Below are 20174 nucleotides of genomic sequence, written 5' to 3' on the forward strand. Positions count from 1 at the left end.
GAAACTCCAAGCTTAGTGTTTTTATAAAGTGGAGATTTCACTTGTACTAAAAGTTCTGGTGCAGTTTACCTGTTCAAATTAAATCTCCTCTCATATTAAATCACATTTAAAAGAACTCATCTCTTCTCTCTGACAGGAGGACTTTTTATTTAATTTATCATGATTTACTGTGTTTTACATCCTTGTTGAAACTTTAACACTTATTGTTTTTAAATGTGCTATTGAAATAAAATTGACTTGACTTAATAAATGTGTTTTTATAGAATAAAAAGAGACACGTATGCGTACATTTACATCTAAGAGAAGCCACACTTTGCTTCAGGAGAGAGAGAGACGCTCATGAGAGGGTTAAATACGTGTAAATCAAGTGGACGAGGGTTTGTGGGTCTCACCTCTCTGCTGAGTCGGTCAAACACGTACTGCTGTGTCACCACCTCAAACCAGTGACGATCCACTTCCTCTCCCAGGTGAGCGTCCTCACACTCCTTCAGTTTGACCAGAGCCGTCACCTGTGTCTTAAAGGTGTCCTTGCTCAGAGAGGACGCCTTATACTATGACTTTTTTGTCTCATTTTGGACGACATACTAAACTATGACTTTTTTGTCTCATTTTGGACGACATACTAAACGATGACTTTTGTCTCATTTTGGACGACATACTAAACGATGACTTTTGTCTCATTTTGGACGACATACTAAACGATGACTTTTGTCTCATTTTGGACGACATACTAAACGATGACTTTTGTCTCATTTTGGACGACATACTAAACGATGACTTTTGTCTCATTTTGGACGACATACTAAACGATGACTTTTGTCTCTTTTTGGACGACATACTAAACTATGACTTTTTTGTCTCTTTTTTTTGGACGACATCCTCAGCCCATTCATGCAACACACCTCTATCGGCCTATATGTGTAACAGACTGTGGCACAACAGTAGAACGTCTGACTCCGGATGCGAGTTCAAATCCACGTCAGGGTCAAAATTCTTGGCCTCTGTTGCTCATATTGCAAGGAAGTGCAGAAACGCACACTCAGACACAGAGCCACTAAAACAATACTTCACTCCCACTCCATGGGATGAAGTATCGCTACAGATACAAGTGTAAATTTGTCATTACATTAAGCACAAATTTGCTGTGGTCACAATATATCTTAAATTTATAAAATTTTTCACAGCACTTTTTGGGAAGGTGGGATTTTCTGCTATTAGGAACAAATTAGTAGGTTTTTTAAATAATTTGACACTGCAAAAAAAAAAGCCTCAAAATCAATGTTTCTGCCAATATTGTTTGTTAAAAATTATAATTACCAATTTCAAAACAAAGAAAAACAAAGACGCTGTTAATTTAATCAGGTATTTTTTTAATGTATTAATTACACATATAGCACATTCTGGCCTCCACAGTCGATAAAACACTGACCCATAATCACACACTGCTGAGGCCCATACATTATTTATCATAAACAGAATTATAATGGTGTGAAAACATGTAAATGTAAACCAAAAAAAAACCACAGCTACTGCGTCGTCACTGAAAATAATGACAGTTCTGCCCTTTTTTGTTTTTGAACCAAAGCCCTGAGTCGACGTGATGCATTCACTTCACGTGGGAGAAACCAAAGCCTTTTTTCACAGTTAAAACTTTCTCAATGTGTCAGATTATGTGCCTTAGTTTCTAGTGGATTTGGTATTTAAAGGATTTTAAAGGTAAAGTTCAGTTGCTTTTTTGAAGCATGATTGTATTCGGCCTCTCCTGTGTTTTAAATCATCTTAAATTAATGTTAAGAGTATGATTTCTCCAACAGGAAACTTAAGTCTGTAAACCACTCACTCTCCCACACCAAACCCCATGGAGAAAATCAGTGATTTTAGCTCGCGGGGACACAGGAGCTGCTGGTCCTCTGCTGCCTCGTGTGGTCACTTTGTGTCAATGAGGTTAATCCAGATTAACCTCAGTGACTTTAAACATGCCGAAATTACAAAATGAGACATTTGCAGTTAGTGATGGAGGCAGCAGTGGATCAACAAATTTGGTGCAGGGAGAGTGAGTGGTTTAAAGAAGGACATACAACTTCAGTTTTCTGTTGGAAACACAAAGTCAATCTGGATTTTACTCAGTGAGTCTTTTGTCATGTGACTTATATGATTTTTCCTCACGTTGCCATGGCAGCCACACATCAAATAACCTTAATCTACCTCTTTAAAAACGTGTACTTACAGTTTCCTGTATATAAATGTAAAGAGTGACTCTGTTTCTTTTATAACTGCAGTCCTGATTCAAACTATAGACTGAACCAGAATGTGAGGTTGACTGTATGGAGGTAAAGTGTGTGATAATTATGAATTAAATTGAAACAATGTTATTTAGTAAGAATCTTGAACTTAAAATCTCTGAAATGTCCTTCAGTTTCTGTCCATATCTGCCGTGTAACTGCATGCCAGCCATCGCCATGGTGACTGTAGAGGAGGAGTTTCGTGACTGTGTGTGTGTGTGTGTGACACCTAGCTGAGGACTTTGTGGTAGGGGTGAAGGAGGACGGAGGAGGTGAACGCTCTGATGTCAGTGATGAGCACTGCGTCCCGGAGTGACGGCGTGGAGGCAGACAGGAAGGTCAACTCGCTGACTTCACCGTACGCCGAGGGGGCGGGGACGAGGGCGGCGTCCGAGTCTGAGCTACAGGTGGCGCTCTGATCCGGCGGGTCGTTCTCCTCCACCCCGAAACCGACCACCTGAGCAGAGACGGAAAAAGGAAATGACTGAGACGATGTTGAGCGTTTTAAGCTTTTAACTTAATGTTTAGAGCTGCTGCGATGAGTCACATATTAAATTTTACATTAAATTAGTTCGTTTTAAATGTATGTATTCACTGAGAAAGTATTGATTGCACTACAGATAAAAAAGAAGAGAAAAAAAATTTCATGAACATTTCACCAAAAAGAAAACAGGAGCAGCAACTTTAGTGATTAAACTTCATTTCCCAGAATTCCCACAACTAACAACCGTGACTTCTTAAAGGGACAGACTGATATAGCTTTTTACTTACGTCAATGACTCCAGATTATTGAAATGCATCAATAGATTATTCAAATAATTTAAAATAATCCTCAGTTTAGAAAGTATTGCTTAATAACATTGTAGGAGCCATTTTTGAGTTAGTGTCTTGTGCAAGTTTTATTTTTGACCACAAGGGTGCAGTACCGTTTTCTTTTTGTTTGCTTGACACAGCAGCAGCACAGCTGCCTGAAATGAGTGTGATTAGTTTGAGTTGGATGGTGGTGGGCACACAATTCTTACCGACAGCCAGAGGAAACCAGGAATCTTTTGCCGTTTGCCACAATCCACAACTACAACTATAATTTTTCTGTTTGTTAATAAGTTTTTTTGCTGCAATAAATGGGAACATCACCCAAAGAGACCAACCTTGCACAACCTTTTTTCATTTATGTTTTTCCTCTGAACTCGAGTAAAGTTCTTCCTCCAACCACCATCAGGTGACAACTAAGTTTTCGTTTTTGGATAGATATATTCTCTGTGCTGCACCTTTAATAAACAAAGAGAACTGAACTCACGTGAACGCTGAGCTTCCTGCAGCTCGTGGTTCTGTGCTGCAGGAACCAGGAGACCAGCTCATCCTGAGTGAAGACCTTCAGAGCCTCGATCTGCAACAGAGAGAGAGACCACGACAGGTTAGAACCAGGACCAGGACCATCTCTTCTCTCTGACAGGAGGACTTTTGATTTAATTTATCATGATTTACTGTGTTTTACATCCTTGTTGTAACTTTAACACTTGTTGTTTTTAAATGTGCCATTGAAATAAAATGGAATTAACTTAATAAATGTGTTTTTATAGAATAAAAAGGGACACGTATGCGTACATTTACATCTAAGAGAAGCCACACTTTGCTTCAGGAGAGAGAGGCGCTCATGAGAGGGTTAAATACGTGTAAATCAAGTGGACGAGGGTTTGTGGGTCTCACCTCTCTGCTGAGTCGGTCAAACACATACTGCTGTGTCACCACCTCAAACCAGTGACGATCCACTTCCTCTCCCAGGTGAGCGTCCTCACACTCCTTCAGTTTGACCAGAGCCGTCACCTGTGTCTTAAAGGCGTCCTCGCTCAGAGAGGACAGACGCTGCCCGAAACTGACCAGGAACTCCTCAATCTTTGCCTCCACAAACTCTGAGCTGTGACGAGCGGGAGACACGAAAAAGACAATTATTCATGAAAATGATATTGAAAATGTTGAAATTTTTACCAAATTTCTTTCACATACTTAAAAAAAAAAAACAATTTTCCTGACAATTTTGAAAAAAAAACTTTTTTCCTTTCTCATAATTTTGAAAAATGTTCCTTTTTCTGACAATTTTGAAAAAAACTTTGTTTCTCATAATTTTGGAAAAAAAAAATCTCTCTTTTAAATGTTTTTACTTTGTCCCTAAATTTAAAAAAATCGCTAAAAAGAATTATTTCTCATAATTTTGAATAATTTGACTTTTTTCTGTCATACTATTTTGACTGTCTATGTTATAATTTTGAATTTTTTTATCATAATTTTGAAAAAAAATAAGAAATTTTCCTTCTCATACTTTTGAAAAGTTTTTACTTTAAACATGTATCTTTTTAGTTTTTCATACTTACCTTTCTCGTAAGTATGATATACTCATACTTCAATGTTACTTTTTTTTCTTTCTAATAATTTCGAAAATTTTGATTTTATTCTCTCTCATAATTTTAAAAATGTTGCTTTTTTTTTTTCTTTCTCATAATTTTAAAAGTTTTGTGTGAATATAAGTGGATGTGTGGAGAAACAAAAAAAACATCTCACCTGAACTTGGTAGCTTGTGTTTCCACAGTGACAGAGAAGCCCAGCACTCCTGAGGTGTTCCTGCAGGTTGGATACACCTGGTACCTGGAGGTCATCAGAGCAGTGAGAATGGTTTACGCTCTCCATGTTTCTGATTATTAATCTGTACACTCACCCCAGAGTCTCCTTTGTCCTGAGGAAGTCAAAGCAGGGCTCCTCCATGTGCATCTGTCAAAATAAAAGCATAAAGGCGGAGTCAACATGATTTTACGATTGTTTACATACAGGAAGCAGGAAGTGCAATATACATGTTACTATTATTATTGTTATTATTATACAGTGCTTAACAAATGTATTAGACCACCACACAGTGTAAGGTTTATGCCCTAAATTAACAGCATTAGTAATTATCAAAATTATATTTTTGTTTCTGTTTTTTCAATTAATACACAAGTGTGTAGAAGCTCTTTAACTGAAATGATATTTTTAATGCCAACATATAATTATTATCGTTATCCATGACGTTTCAAATTGACTGTTTAACAAAAAACTGAAAAAAATGAGTAAAAAGAACAGTATTTCTAAATTAAGATCAAATTATAGTCCTTTACTACATTCTTGAACAGAAACAACACACAGGTTTTTGAAGGAGTTATGTTTTCTTGTTTTTATGACAGGTGGTCGAAAACATTTGTATATTTCTGTGTTTTTGTCTATAATTTTGTAAAATAAGGACTTTTATTTTTCATTAACAAAGCGGAAGTTGATGAATTTGCCTCTAGAGTAATATTTTGCTACAGTCATTTAAGATATTTATGATACCACTGAAGATGTACACTGTTATGATTTGAGTCTTCAGGGTGATGTCACAGTACCCACTGCCACTTGGAAATGTGGAAATCAAAACACTCCCTCATGTGGTTCAGAAGTGAACTGCAAGTAGAAATCATCCTGACCTCAGGTGTGCGCGGGTTTACAGCTGCAGATGAAACCCAGTAAATGAGAGTGAGCGTGAACACTCACCACCATCAGCTCCATCAGCGCGTGTTGTCTGAGGTTCTTCAGCCCGGACTGGAACACAGGTGACACAGTTAGAAACAACAACAACAACAACAACAGGAACTGGACAACATTTTTGAAAATAAGTTATTTACTTTTTTGGGCATTTATTTTTATGCATAAAAAATAAAACAAATGGACAAGATGGGAGAAGATATGACCAGACAAGACAAGACACGGTGACATAGGACAGGACAAAATAAGACACGATGAGACGAAATAAGACAAGATATAATAAGGGAAGAACACACAGGACAAGACAAGACAAGACATGATAAGACAACACAGGACAAGAGAGGACAAGACCAGATATGATGAAACAAGACAAGACAAAATAACATAAAAAGACAAGATAAGACACAACAAAACACTACATCATATCGCTCACAATAAAACTACAATTTAAATTCAAAAACCAGTTTAAAACTTAATGTCCTCAGTGTAGGGACGGTGTCTTCTCACCTGGTAGTAGACGGTCACTTCAGAGTTGGCATCTCCCTTGTTGAGAGACTTGACTTTACAGAGGTGACTTTTCTGAGGCAGCTCCACCACCCGGAAGGAGACAGGGACCTCTGTGGACAGAGGCCGGTACTGCAGCTTCCTGCAGCGGAACAAACGTGTAACGTTAGACAGTAACACACTGCTGCTAAAGATGCACCAGTTTGACTTTAAATTTTAAAAAGTGCATTTAATATGTGACGTGATACTCACTGGACAAAGTACTGCAGAAACTCCTTGGACTCCTGTTGGAGGAAACAAACATATATTAATGATTTTCTCGGTTAATTGTTGTTTGGGCCACAAAATGTCAGAAAATGCTAAAAACAAAATGAGTTTGCTAAAACTTGAAATGATTTCTTTTCTCCACAAATTTGAATGATCGATTTGTTATTCAGAGCAAATAAAGCAGAAAATATTCTCATTTAAGAAGCTGAAAAATCAGATTTTTTTTATTATTAAAAAACAAAAAAAACAGAAACACAAATCAATAGAATTGACAGTATAAGTAAAATATGTGAGCACGTTTTAATCAATGATCCACACAAAGCTCAATGTATGTGTTGATATTTTGCCTTCTCTGCTCAGATCAGACACAAACTCTGTTTTTACAGCAGCTACTGTCACTGGTAGGAGTTTTAAAAAAAAAAAAGTTCAAAGGTCACATCAGGGTCATGTTTCTAAGTTTTATGGAACCATGTAGGGTGAAGTTTTCTTCTTCTTCTGGGTTTCAAGAGTAGCTTGCATCCATGATGTTGCATTACTGTTAGAAAACTCTCCTTTAACATCCTGTCTCATGTTAAAAGGTTATCAAAGAATGAATCATGAATAAGAGCTTTTACTGTACTGTGCAGTGCCATGTTTACATTTTCTGTGCATTACTCTCTCACCGAGCTAGTGAAGTTTCCCTGCACCAGCCCCTCAGTGTATAGCTCCGCCTTCATCCCAGCGACAAAGGTCATGAGGTCGTCGACGGTCAGACCCTTCGTGACAGCCTGATACTTCTGAATGACAGACCAGCGACAGCGTTCCAGGATCAGCAGACGAACATCCCTTCAGAGAGAGAGAGAGAGAGAGACAGAGCAGGGGAGTCAGGTCTAGACAGGGTCTGGAGGAGTGTCAATGCTACAGTATGCAGAACTTCACAGATGAATCCATCTCCAAGATGTTTATTGGCCATTTGTGCACAGACTGGGCACAAAGGAATTCTGGAGCAAAGGAAAGTTCCTCAACTCTGGAGGTACCTTAAAATGTGGGGTGAAGACCTGTGTCAAAGAAAAAAGTGAGATTGAGCAAGAAGGACAACTTCTGTCTCTGGTCCTCATCCAAGGCTTTTATCCTCAGATCAAAGACAAAAGGACAGATCTGGAATCGGTAATCTGACATAACATCCCCACAACTACCTTCAACACCAGTGAAGACTCTGAAAAACAAATGCAGCAGCCTGTGATGTCCAGCCTGTCCAAAAAGATTAAAACAATCCAGGACAACAACCAGCAGGCCCAAAAGACCATTAAGAAGGATTCCGTCACCTATGTCCCAAAGACCAAGTCCGAAAGAACCACCAGCCGAAAGAACCATGTCAGAAAACTGAAGGAGGAGCGGGAAGGCAGGATCTGTGTGCGTTACAAATGTGGCCTGATCAAGACCATGCAGTTTGTCATGGGCCAAAGACCTGGCTGGGTTGAGGTTGCAGATGAAGATGGAGAGTGGGATTTCAGCTGGTGTGATCTGAGCTGGTTCAGGGACAACTATTTCTCCTACATGGAGGAGCACGTGAGGATAAACCACTTTCGCAAGTGTTACGAGCTGACGCGTAAAAACCTCATGGTGAAGAATCTCAAAAGGTACAAAAAAAACCTGGAGAGAGACGTTGGCCAGGAGGAGCTCAGGTGTGACTTTTTCCCGTGCACCTTCGAGCTGCCCAGTGAGTATCACATCTTTGTCGAGGAGTTTAAAAAATGTCCCGGCAACACCTGGATCATGAAGCCCGTCGCGAAATCCCAAGGGAGAGGCATTTTCCTGTTCAGGAAACTGAAGGACATCATTGATTGGAAGAGGGACAGCACCCGCACAGAGGAGCTGAGGGATGGACCTCAGGTGGAGAGCTATGTGGTCCAACGCTACATTGAGAACCCTTACCTGATTAACAGCAGGAAGTTTGATCTGAGGGTCTACGTTCTGGTCACATCATTTAATCCCCTCAAGGCCTGGCTGTATCGAGACGGCTTCGCCCGCTTCTCCACCACTCGCTTCACTCTCAGTATCATTGACGACAAGTACATGCATCTCACCAACGTGGCTATACAAAAAACCGCGCCAGACTACGATCCCGACAAGGGAGGCAAATGGTTGATCCAGCAGCTCCGCAGATACCTGACGGCAAAACACGGCCGAGGGACGGTGGAGACACTGTTTGCTGAGATGGACAACATCTTCATCCGAAGTCTCCAGAGCGTACAAAACGTCATCATCAACGACAAGCACTGCTTTGAGCTCTACGGGTACGACATTCTCCTGGATCAGAACCTCAAACCTTGGTTACTCGAGGTGAACGCCTCGCCGTCGTACGCGGCCAGCAGCCGGGAGGATTTCGAGCTCAAGTGCCGACTCCTGGGCGACACTTTGAACGTTGTGGATATGGAGGGAGTGCTGACGGGCAAGGAGAAGAGGGTGGGCGGCTATGACCTCATGTGGAACGATGGGCCCGTTTACAGAGAAGACGTCAACCTAGAGGCAGTTGAGAGTTCTTGTTTGACCGCCAACACACACCTCGGGTGTGTGAACGACAGAGACAAGCAGCTCCGACAGCTACTAAAACCTTTTCCAGGCCAGAAGAAGACACAACTATAGGAAGACGGAATCCTCAGTTATCCAGGCAAACATTCCACAGAGACGAGTGTGTTGCCACTTACTTGCCGAGACGCTCCGGTTTGATGAGGATGTTGAAGTAGGTTTTTTTCAGCTGCTCCGAGAACATGGCGAAGACGCCGGGCTCGGTGCTGAAGTCTGCCAGGTGATCCACGATCAACCTCAACAGCAGCTGAAACACATTCAAAACAACGTCATTCATCTTTTATGAATCAACCTTTGTTTTATGGTTACAGAGTTTTCTTAGCACATTTGAAATCCGACATGTTTTGTTTTTCAGATTACAGAGATCCTTCTTCTGTGGTATTTAACAGCAGCTTGCATTCACGATGTTAGAAAACTCCTACACCACCCAGTCCATCATATTCTCTCTTTTCTTTTCATCTCCTGTCATTTTTTATCTCCATCACGTTCCATTAAAGGACTTGTTTTTGTACTGACACAAACCTGAACTATCACTTTAAGAGAAAGTGAAATAATTAAACAACGCAATGATTATCTCACGTAATCACAAACCTTATAAAACCCTTTTAATCTGCGTTAAAAAGGTATTTAAATTAAAGCCTGGAAGCCAAACATTAAAGTGATTTCATCTGAAATTTCGACCAAAGTTGAAATTTACTTCTACTTCATTTTTAACCAACTTTAATGATTTTAAACATTCTAACTAAACTGCAAACTTGAGAGTACCATGTACATATGTCAAAATAAACTTTGACGCGACACTGTATTCACCAGCAAGAAAACAACAAAAGCTGGACCCCACTTCATCGATGTGTCCTCACCGGCAGTTTGTGGTTGAAGCCCTTGAGTCGGATCACCAGGCCGTGCTCTCCAGCCACCAGTTTGTACTCCAGCTGAGCGACGTCAGCCTCGTACGCCGGCTCTGCCAGGTTATGAGCCAGGACGTTCACAAAGAGGTCAAAGAGAACCAGACTGGAGGAGAAACACGACAGCAGCAACTTCTTAAATCACTGCTTTCTAAACACAGTTAGACCAAAGTCTATCAGTAAAGCAGCTGTGATTACTCTTATATTCAATTATTGAATTAATATGACTTAAAATGAACCAAATACAATGGAAAACAGTGTAGCCGGAAAGGAATAAGAAGGTGCAGGTTAGTGCTTCCTATTTTTACCTTTGACTGAGGTTATCATGTGTAATCAAAAGAAAAATGGAGAAAATCCTATTAAAAAGGAAAAATCTAAAGCCTCTCGTTTATTAGTGTTTTTCTTTAACAATTTATACAATATCTACGGTTTTTCAGCTTCATAAATGTGAATATTCTCTGGTTTCTTTGCTCCATAAAACAAAGAAATGATTAAACACTGAATCATTACAGTTTGTGGACAAAAACCAGACATTTGAGAACATCATCATTTCCAGGTTTGACAAACACTGATCAACGTTTCAAATGTTTCAACATTTCCTGACATTTTGTGGCCCAAACAAATACTCGATTGATTAATCAAGACAATAACGGACAGATTATTAAAACAATGGTAAGTTGAATATTATCACTCTTACTTCTCAGGACTCTTCTGAATCACCGGGGAGATCAAGTTGAACCGAATATACGCTGAAACACACAAGAATCCATGTGTCACTAAAACATGTCAAACAGCACAGTTACAGTCTAAGTCGAACAAACCTTTGGGGATTTTGAACTTGTTGTCCTTCTTGTACCACAGACAGCCTCGCTCACTGTTGACGATCCTGACAGGAAACTCTGTGTCTGGACAGTCGGACGTTTTCAGGGTGAAATCAGTTGCTGTTGAGGGGGGGAAAAAAGAGAAGAAAACTAAATATCAAATCTGTCCCCATCAACTGTTAGACTGGCTGTGTGTGTCACTCTCTTGTAAACTCTTACTAGTTCTGTATTTGCAAAACAACGATAAAAAATACTCTTAGTAACAAAGTGTTTGAAGACCGGTGACGTATCACACAACAGAGCTCGCTGACATTAAGCAACCAAAACAATGCATTTGACCACTTGAACACTTCACTGTGTAAAAATCTCTGTCATAACAAGCAAAACTGAAATATTTCTAAATGAATCAACGCTGAAAGTCAGAATTACGCTCATCACGTACTGACCGATGAACTTGTTCTCGTTGGGGAGGTGGAGGTCAGGGTTGAGTTGGAAGTCTCCTGCCCAGCGCTGGGTCCACACATCTGGGACATCTAAAAACAGATTCTGATCATGTGAGGATACTGGATCTTCTCTGTGCCTACAGCGCTGAGAATATAGGCTTTCACTTTGACTTTGTTTTAATAATTGATGGATTTTATGAAAGAAGTCATAAAAACTGAATGTTTTTAGAACATTTTAGAAAATCATCATTTCAAGGTTTGGGAAACACTGATCAACATTTCGTGGACCATCTGGACCACACTTTATTTATCTATCACTGTTCATACGAATAAAGCCCTTGAGCAACGCACAGGTCCAGGAACTAGCCAGACCTGACCTCTATGGAGAGATTTTATGCTCGTAAACGCCCTCATAAATGACCGCAAAGCCACGGATAGAAGAATAATCTGAAGGGTAACAAGAAGTTACTGGCACATGTTTCGGCCCCTGAAAATATTTATCTAATAAAAGTGGTATGCTGATGAGGTAAAGAATGGACTAAGACAAAATAATAGATAAACATGGAGAATGAGATAAAATTGTTAAATGAAGTTCAGTTACATGCCAGGGTTAACAGTTCTACAGACGCAACAACATGAAGAGACATTTAACCGTCTGAAACAGGTCATTTCTGTTTGTGTCAACACAGTTTAAAAGGGCTTGAGAGGAAAAGAAATAGGGAAAGACAGACATACCTTCCATGCTGTAACAGGTACCGAACCATTTCTCTCTGAGAGGACAGCATCCTTCATTCTCTGGAGACAGAAGCAACAGGTTTGCTCTGTCTGGAGTCAACAGAGACAGAGCTGCACTGATCACCTGCACACACACACACACACACACACACACGTAAACATCTGCTTTAGTCTGTGAAAATGTCTAAAACACACTGAATATTAATGTTGACAGTAGAATATGGTCATACTTCTGAGGATTATGCATGAATGCACAGCTACAGAGGAGAACAATAATAAACTTTATTGACATGAGGCAGAGAAAAGACAACAATAACTACGATCCTTAGTGTCAATCAGAATCAGTAGCAGTCACTACCTGTGTGTCGTACTCAAACATGAGCTGGTCACCGGTCAGGAAGTCTTCTTTAGGAAACAGCTGCATGTTCTCACAGATGTTCTCCACAAACTCGATGGGATCTGTCTGAAAAGAAATAGAGGGACGACGCAGAGTCAGAGAGCAGGAGTATATTAAACATGTTATGTAAAGGAGTATGTAATGTTTTTGGTTGATTCCATGATGTCACAAAAAGACGTACAAAACTTTACAGCATCTGTCACAGTCCCCATTAGAATCAGGTAATCTGTTTTTTGATTTTCTTGATTAATCGAGTATTCTTTTGTCCATAAAATGTAGGAAAATGTTGAAAAATGCCGATCAGTGTTTACCAGACATGGAAATCATGATGTTTTCAAATGTCTTTTCAGTTTTAAGGATTTTTTTTGTCAAATGGAGCAAAGAAACCAGACAATATTCACATTTAAGAAGCTGAAAAACCTGGTCTTTTGGACATTTCTAACCATGACAATGTCATGTTTTCACTTTGTTGATGTGTGTGTGTGTGTGTGTGGGTTACTGTACCTGCTCCTGATAATGGAACTCGTTGGCTTCGATTTTCTGAATTTCCTCATAAACTCTGGCAGATAAGATATTTGACAAAAACAGGCTTTAGTTTTGTAGTTTTTTGTAGTTTTTTATTTCAAATTATACAAATCTTCATCTTATGACAGATGTTATGAAACATCTGGAGCTGGAGAAAATAAGATTCTCACTGAAGAAACAGGAAACAAAGTTCTATAGAATTTGGCAGCCATTTATTATTTACTTTAACTGCAACTCATAGTTTGATGGCAGGCATTCAGGGTTTTCTTGAACCATGACATAAGGAATGTATTTATTTATCTGTATGTGTGGATAAGGATGTCCTCTCCACTTGTATATTGTGAAGATATGTCATTTAGTTGAAAACAACACTGACCTCAGCTGGGGACCCAGAGTCTGGAGCATCTTCAGATACTGAAACACAAAATCAACCACCTGCACAGACACAAAACAACATCAGACAAAATCCACTCGATACAAAATGGTTTCATTTGTATTTAGATGATCTTTGTATGAGGTCAAATGATGTAAACATGATGTTTGAACTCCAAGTGAACATTACTCTCTGTGTGTGTGTGTGTGTGTGTGTGTGTGTGTGTGTTGACCTGGTAGAAGTTCTGGTAGCCCTGGTCAGTCAGGGTGATGGAGATGGAGAAAATGGAGTAGGTGGTGTTTTGGTCAAAGCCCGTCTCACTGTTTCCTCCAAACAGAGCCAGAGCCCAGCACCTGAACACACAGAGATCACCATGAGTCTCCTGCACACACACCTTTACTACACACTTCATTTCTTTAGGACCTACTTCTTCCTGAGAAGAGACAGGATGCTGCCACTTCCTTCATGTCCAATCAGCCAGGAGATGTAATGAAGAGGCTTCACTCTGACAAATAAACACAAAGTCAGTCAAGTCTGAAGGTGGCACAGATGATGTCACAGTCACAGTGTAGGTACGTGTCTCACCTGTAGTGTTTCCCCTGAGGAGGCACGGCCCAGCTGATGGTCAGAGCATGAACCTTCCTCACAGGGATCACTGAAACACACAAAAGTACTTAAATTCAGTCTAAACCCTCGTTACAGAATGGTTTAATGTAACGTCTGAATGCATGTTCAATGACCAGCCCTCTTATACTCTGACCTCTGTAGAGTTTGGTGAAATCTGCCGTGTCAAATGGCTGCTGCAGGTTAGAGAAGTCAGGTCGAGGTTCACCACTGAAACAAAACAAACAATAAATCCATTTTGTTTTTATTCTTCTTTAAAAAAGGTACTACTGTAACAGTTTGTGTCACTTTTTAAACGGCTCACTCTCCCACACCAAAGTCCAAAGCAAAAATGAGCGTTTTTAAGTGTGCAGGGACACTCTGCTGCCTCGTGTGGTCACTTTGTGTCACTGAGGTCAATCTGAACAAAGGTTGTTCAAACACCCAATTCACAAAATAACACATGTGAAGTTAGTGAGGCAGCAGCGTGTGTGATGTTAAAATCACTGATTTTCTCTATGGACTTTGGTGTGGGAGAGTGAGTGGTTTACAGAGTGAGACAAATTTCAGTTTACAGTCAGACAAAGAGGTTAATATACTCTTACGTTGCCATAGGCTTAACTATCTAGCTTAGACTTTATAAGGTGAGCCTTTTGTTAAGAGGATACAAATCTACTTATCACTGTTGTTTCTGGCAGTCATGTTTTCAATAAGAGTCAATGTCTGAAGTCAAAGCCACATAAAACTAAACATAAAGTGAATCTCAAATAAAAATAAATGGATGCAGACTGAATGAGTAACAGTGTTTTTCTGGTTCGTCTTCTTACTTGTTAGGAACGTTGATGAAGATCTCTCTCACCCACTGCTCCAGAGTGTCCAGTGTCTCTACAGCAGAAACAAAAACATCATTTATCATGTATATTTATTTGACTTCATGACTGATTGTTAAATCTCACACTCATTTCAACCTGAAATCTGTAAATGTTTAACCTTTGGACTGAACAGCAAGCGTCATGTAATGAGCAGAATAATATCTCCTCCAAAAGTCTCTGAGCCGCTGGTACGTGTTGATCTGCTTCTCTCTGGGCTCGTGTTTTAATGTCTGAGCGTTACCTGAGAAGAAAAACAACACATGAGAAGAGTAAATGTATCCTTTAACATTCATAACATTACATTTAACATGTAAGACAGAAAAGACACTTGATAGTTAAAGAGTCCAAACTGACTCAGTGTAATGTTTTATTTTCTTTGTGAAAAACATGGAAGTTGATTAAATGTCACAAACCAGTGAGTCTGAGAAGCATTTGTTCCAAAAAAACCGACAAAAAGTCCAAAAGACACAAGTTATAACACAGCTAGAAACAGTTTAAGTTTAAGTTGTTTTTAAGTCATGATGAGACTTTTTCCCTAAATTCTTCCAAAGTCTCATGGAATGTTCGTGTTCATGGCTGCTTCTCATGAGTGTGTGTGTTTACATAGTTCTTTCTTACCCCAGCAGAATTTGCTCATAGGGTGTCCAGGTTTAGCCAGACTCCCAAACAGCATCTCCTTACGGTGAGAGTCAGATGGTCTGGCCAGCTGATACTCTGAACACAGAGACAGGAAATGAAAACCAACAGGAAGGCGGAGTTTTACTGCGATTAACTTCAAATTCAGGTCACATACATGCATGAAAATCTTAGTTTTAGGACGAACAAAAAGTGAATTGAACCCATGACCCAAACTGAACAGGAAGGCTGCCCTTTTGGACTGAACAAAAGCTTTGCCACAAAACAACTTCAGATTGTTGTCAGGTCACTAAGACAGGGATTACAAGTTATCAATTGCGTCGCACGGTGTAGGCGCTAGGGGGCGTCAAATTTGTGGCTGATTCTGATGACTCGGCAAAAAAAACACTCCAATACATAAGCTTCGACCTAATCAAACTTGCAGTTATCTCACTGTAATGGTTTGTATCAGAGATAACTCACCGCTGTCCACAGCCTCCACCTCTCTGTCGATGGCGTCCTCAATCATCAGAGGACAGATGAAGAACTGAGCCCACCTGAAACACACAAACATCTGTGAATGAAATCATTCATGTTTTATGTACTTCAGTCACAGCTAACATTACACAGCTACACAGCTAACACCCCATGTATGAGCAAGTCTGCGACTGACAGGCTACTTTATATGAACCTGAAGTTTTATTTTGTTTGTGTTTTCTAATTATTTGGAGTTTGATAAAAGAACACAGTGGAATTTAAATGCTGCATCTGTTCTTGTTTGTAAAAACAATAAATGACTTTATAAAGCCACTTTTTTGTTGTCAATTTTTTGATCAGCCACAATAATGTAATAATGAATTTAAATGAAAATACCTTAAGTTGAGGGCTTTTCTAAGTAATTTTTAGGTGTGATTAAAAATAATTAGATCAATTAATTACAGATCATAATTAATTAATTGCTCAATTTTTTAAATCTCTTGACAGCACTACTTCTGATTCTCCCAAATATCATGAATATCATATTGTTTATGATTTAAGTCACAGAAAAACAGGATATATTTGGGAGTTTGTCCATTTTTTTAAGAAAATCAAGATGGAAAAAGACTTACCTGTCGAGAGCCTCTCTGAAATACTTCCTCTGCACGTCGAACTGAAAGATTGTTCTCTCGCAGTCGGTGGAGGCGTTGTCACTGCCACCATGTTTCTTCAGGAAAGCGTCAAAACCGTTCTCTGCCGGGTATTTCTCACTTCCCATAAACACCACTGAAGATCAGGGAGATAGGAACATCAGGTCAGGAGGTCATACATGGAAAAAGCTAGAGATTTATACGAACCATTAACATTCATTAACGTTGTGACGTGTTAGTCAAACTAATTGTGGGTCAGGCTCTAGCTCAGATATGTTAGTGTGTCTTACTTCCCAAACTAAAGATTCCTGTCAGCTTCTTTGACTCACTGTGTTCCAGGAAGTGGGCGAGACCAGGCAGGTCGTCTGGGTCACTGAAACTGCCCACACTGATGCACAGAGCAGCCGCCGCCTGGAAGCAACACACACCACAAGACAACCAGAGATTATTAGAGGGGAACTAAACCCCCTCTTCTGAGGCTAATAACTCCCTCGTCCAATGCCTGACTTTAAAAAATGCCAAGAAGTGGGCTGAGAGCCGAGTCAGAGTAGAGCAGTGGGTGTGGTCTGATTGTGAAAGCTGACACTGAGTTACAGCTGTGTGAAGTTAAAATGGTTAAAATCTCAAAAATATAATTAATATTTGATATGTATATTTCAGGCTGAAGGAGTTTTAAAAGATCGACTCATAAAAAATATGAATCCATAATGTTTTTACAGCTGTTTTTGGGAAGGTGACATTTTTTCCCACTAGGAACAAATTAGTCCGTTTTTTCAGGCACTGAGACAACAGTTTTAAATTTTTCAAAAAATGAATATCCTCTGGCAAAAATGTCCCGAGGAACTCTGAAACGGGTTTTGGAAACAAACACAATCAAGCGATCCACCGACGTGTTAAATATTTTGACTGTACGACCTCAACAGAACTTTGAGGTGCGGTGGAAACACAAACAACAAAGATTTGCAGGAATTCTTTTCCCCGGGTAAATAAGTAAATAAGTTCCTGGTAATAAAAGTTGGTGGAAAAGGGGCTAAAGTTAATGTCATAGAGATTTGAAAACACAAAGCTTTCTCTTCACGATCACACGCTCATCAGCTCTTTCTTTACATTTGTATAAATGACTTTTCACATCACTCACCTGCTTCTCGGAGCTCCCTCTCTGCTTCTTCGCTGCATTCTCCTCATCCAGCTCCTCAAAGTCGCTGTCCTGCTCCGACTCTTCTTCGTCTTCCTCGTCCTCCTCTGAACCCTCACCAGAATCTCTCTCGTCTTCATCTTCTTCAGGCTCTGCTTCCGCCCCGGCCCTGTCCTCCACTGCCTCTGTGTCCTCTCCATTTTCACTGTCGTCCTTCATACCGGCGCCGCTGAAGTCAGAGATGAGGAGAGCGCGGAGGCCATTACTCAGCTCGATGAACCTGCAGAGAGAAAGAGAGAGGACCATGTAATCTCTGTGTCTCTGGGAGCTACAGTCCTATTCCAGTGCAGCTAAACAATAAGTCCATTAATCCAATAGTTATTCCTAGGGATGCACAATATTCCCTCTGTAAAGTGGAACCTTAGTTCTGGATATTTATATATATTTTTAGTCCATATATTTAACTGATTTTCCTTTTTCCTCCATCTGATAAAATATAACTGTTTAATCATAACAAATAATTTAAAAAAATCAATTAACTTCAATAACCAGTTATTGAACAACATTAATGTTCTGCCTCTCTGATCTACATTCATATAGTATTGTCAATAACATAATGTTTAAACTAAATATTAAATAGATCAAACGGGTCGTCACAAAACTAAAAAGGTTTTGGATGAAAAAATATCAACATTTATAGTCTCTGAGAACAAACATGCATACTTTGTAATAATTGTCAGATTAAAAAATAATAATCAGTCAATACAGATTATTCAAAAACAATGTTTGCCCAACAGTGTACGTCTACTTAAAAGGATTACAAACAAAGTGACACCAAAGCAAACTGGGAGCCTCTTCAAGATTTGCTTCATGATTGTTGACAAAAAAAATGCATTTGTCTCCTACCTGTATTTCTTTGGGTCACTGGGTGATTTGATGATCCCTGCATCTCCTCCTCCATCAACGTCATCAACGTCAGCAGCAGCAACAGCATCGGCAGCAGCACCGGCATCAGCAGCAGCCTGGGCCTTCACATCCTCTGACGCTGCCAGTGCTGATGGTGCTGGTGGTGGTGGTTCTCCCTGGTCTGGAGCAGATACCTGTCCTGGTGCACAGCCACCGCTCATCGACTTGTTGGTCTGAGGCATTGTCACAGAGTCCTCTGGAGGGACAGCAGCGAGACATGAGGATAAACACACACGGACATGAATATAGATAACAGATGGATTTATGTTAGAATGTTGCTGCTTCCATCAGGAAAATTAAATGTGTTCTTTTGCGACTTTTATGTGTAAAAACCTTTGTTTGCATTCACCTCAGTGATATATGGTTAAAACTGATTAAGAATTCATAATTGGGCAGCCTTTCCATCTGTACTATATTTTCATTTGGTTCGTTTTCGACAGCATTCAGAAATGTTGTTAATGATATTGCCCATTCAAAATTATCAATCATCAAAATTCACCACAATTCATTTACTACGCTAAGCAATAACATCGATAATATCACAACACTGAAATGTTCAACATTTGCACATGGGGAAGTCCTCGTTCTTTTGGCGAAGTTAACAGTGTCTAGTTTGCTGCCTGAATAAATATTAACATTTAAAACAGTGATTTGATGGACTGAATGTGTGCCGAATTCACGAAAGGCGTCTACTCATTGTAAATAAATGTCGACTCAAACATTCACGCGTCAATTATTTTTCAAATCAGAGAGGAAGACTGAAAATATCACCTTTCTGACATGTAGTTTGGTGCAATAGAGTATTAATAGCGTGTGTCACTGCGTAGATATCCTGGTTAATATTGAGCCAATTTTGCGGTTAGCTTAGTCGCCGGGGAGCTAGAAATGTGGCAGGCTAACTGGCGGAGCTAACGCCGCCTATTCACAAATAACGTCACGAAAATAAGAACTTTAATTTAACGAATAACGGTGACACCGGCGGTTGGTTCAGGTAACATGTTAGCATGTTATTAGCCTTCACTAATCCTGACACAACACAATGACTTGTCACCACCATGTGCTGCAGAGCAGGGGGTTTTATTTACTGCGCAGCTCCTCGTGTGAACAATAAACCAGAAACATTTAACAAACATTTAATTTGCTGTGTTTCTTTTTTGTAAACATTAAAAATATACTCACATTTGTCTGCGCTAGCTTGAGGAAGTTTGAAGCAAAGCTAGTCCCGCCCAGCTCGAGCTCCGGCAGCCAAAACAAAGCCTGTGATTGGCTGAGAGCGACGTCAATCATAGGGTAACGGCGCCTGTGATTGGTCCGCGTCCTCTTCTACCTCCTTTGCTTTAATCGTAGCCACAACGGACGTTGTCGCCTTCTACTGGTGAGTCATAGGCGCTGCAGTTTTATATTAATCAAAAGTGCTTCCTTTGAGAGTTTCAAAATAAAACAAGAGACAAAAGTAAAAAAAATCAACACATAATATTTTGAAATTT

At 39.8% G+C, this 20174-nt stretch overlaps 2 protein-coding genes across 3 annotated transcripts; one reads left to right on the forward strand and one right to left on the reverse strand.

Annotated features, from left to right (window-relative positions):
* Window positions 1-1349: 1349 nt before the first annotated feature.
* Window positions 1350-19960, reverse strand: nrd1b (nardilysin b (N-arginine dibasic convertase)). Of its 2 annotated transcripts, none has more exons than XM_058638696.1 (31): window positions 19867-19960; window positions 18628-18883; window positions 17725-18001; window positions 16916-16997; window positions 16569-16722; window positions 15943-16016; window positions 15463-15558; window positions 14963-15085; window positions 14800-14857; window positions 14130-14203; window positions 13955-14024; window positions 13797-13874; window positions 13602-13722; window positions 13373-13431; window positions 12976-13030; window positions 12433-12537; window positions 12075-12198; window positions 11343-11429; window positions 10897-11016; window positions 10773-10824; window positions 10031-10181; window positions 9290-9417; window positions 7265-7427; window positions 6588-6619; window positions 6339-6477; window positions 5841-5888; window positions 4993-5045; window positions 4839-4922; window positions 3990-4197; window positions 3580-3669; window positions 1350-2739 (listed from the first exon to the last, which is right to left on the reverse strand). In XM_058638696.1, the coding sequence occupies exons 2-31, from the start codon at window positions 18867-18869 to the stop codon at window positions 2512-2514; spliced, it is 3375 nt and encodes a 1124-aa protein (XP_058494679.1). In that variant the 5' UTR covers window positions 18870-18883; window positions 19867-19960; the 3' UTR covers window positions 1350-2511. The 2 variants fall into 2 exon arrangements, with proteins under 2 accessions (XP_058494679.1, XP_058494680.1); XM_058638697.1 differs by lacking the exon at window positions 19867-19960 and adding an exon at window positions 19459-19477.
* LOC131465797 (probable tubulin polyglutamylase TTLL9) lies at window positions 7774-10037 on the forward strand. The gene has a single exon (XM_058638698.1). It carries the CDS (start codon window positions 7809-7811, stop codon window positions 9225-9227), a length of 1419 nt encoding a protein of 472 aa, XP_058494681.1. The 5' UTR covers window positions 7774-7808; the 3' UTR covers window positions 9228-10037.
* Window positions 19961-20174: the final 214 nt, after the last annotated feature.

This window comes from Solea solea, chromosome 9 (genome assembly GCF_958295425.1).
Source record: "Solea solea chromosome 9, fSolSol10.1, whole genome shotgun sequence".
NCBI lineage: Eukaryota > Metazoa > Chordata > Actinopteri > Pleuronectiformes > Soleidae > Solea > Solea solea.

Bases quoted from the DNA above. Each gene is read 5' to 3' on its own strand.
- LOC131465797 (XM_058638698.1), top strand. From the start codon at position 7,809: ATGCAGCAGCCTGTGATGTCCAGCCTGTCCAAAAAGATTAAAACAATC.
- nrd1b (XM_058638696.1), bottom strand. From the start codon at position 18,869: ATGCCTCAGACCAACAAGTCGATGAGCGGTGGCTGTGCACCAGGACAG. The intron at 12,199-12,432 runs GTAGTGACTGCT...GTGTGTGTGCAG, and splicing joins TGTTTGAGTACGACACACAG to GTGATCAGTGCAGCTCTGTC. The intron at 5,046-5,840 runs GTGAGTGTTCAC...TTATTTTGACAG, and splicing joins CGCTGATGGAGCTGATGGTG to ATGCACATGGAGGAGCCCTG.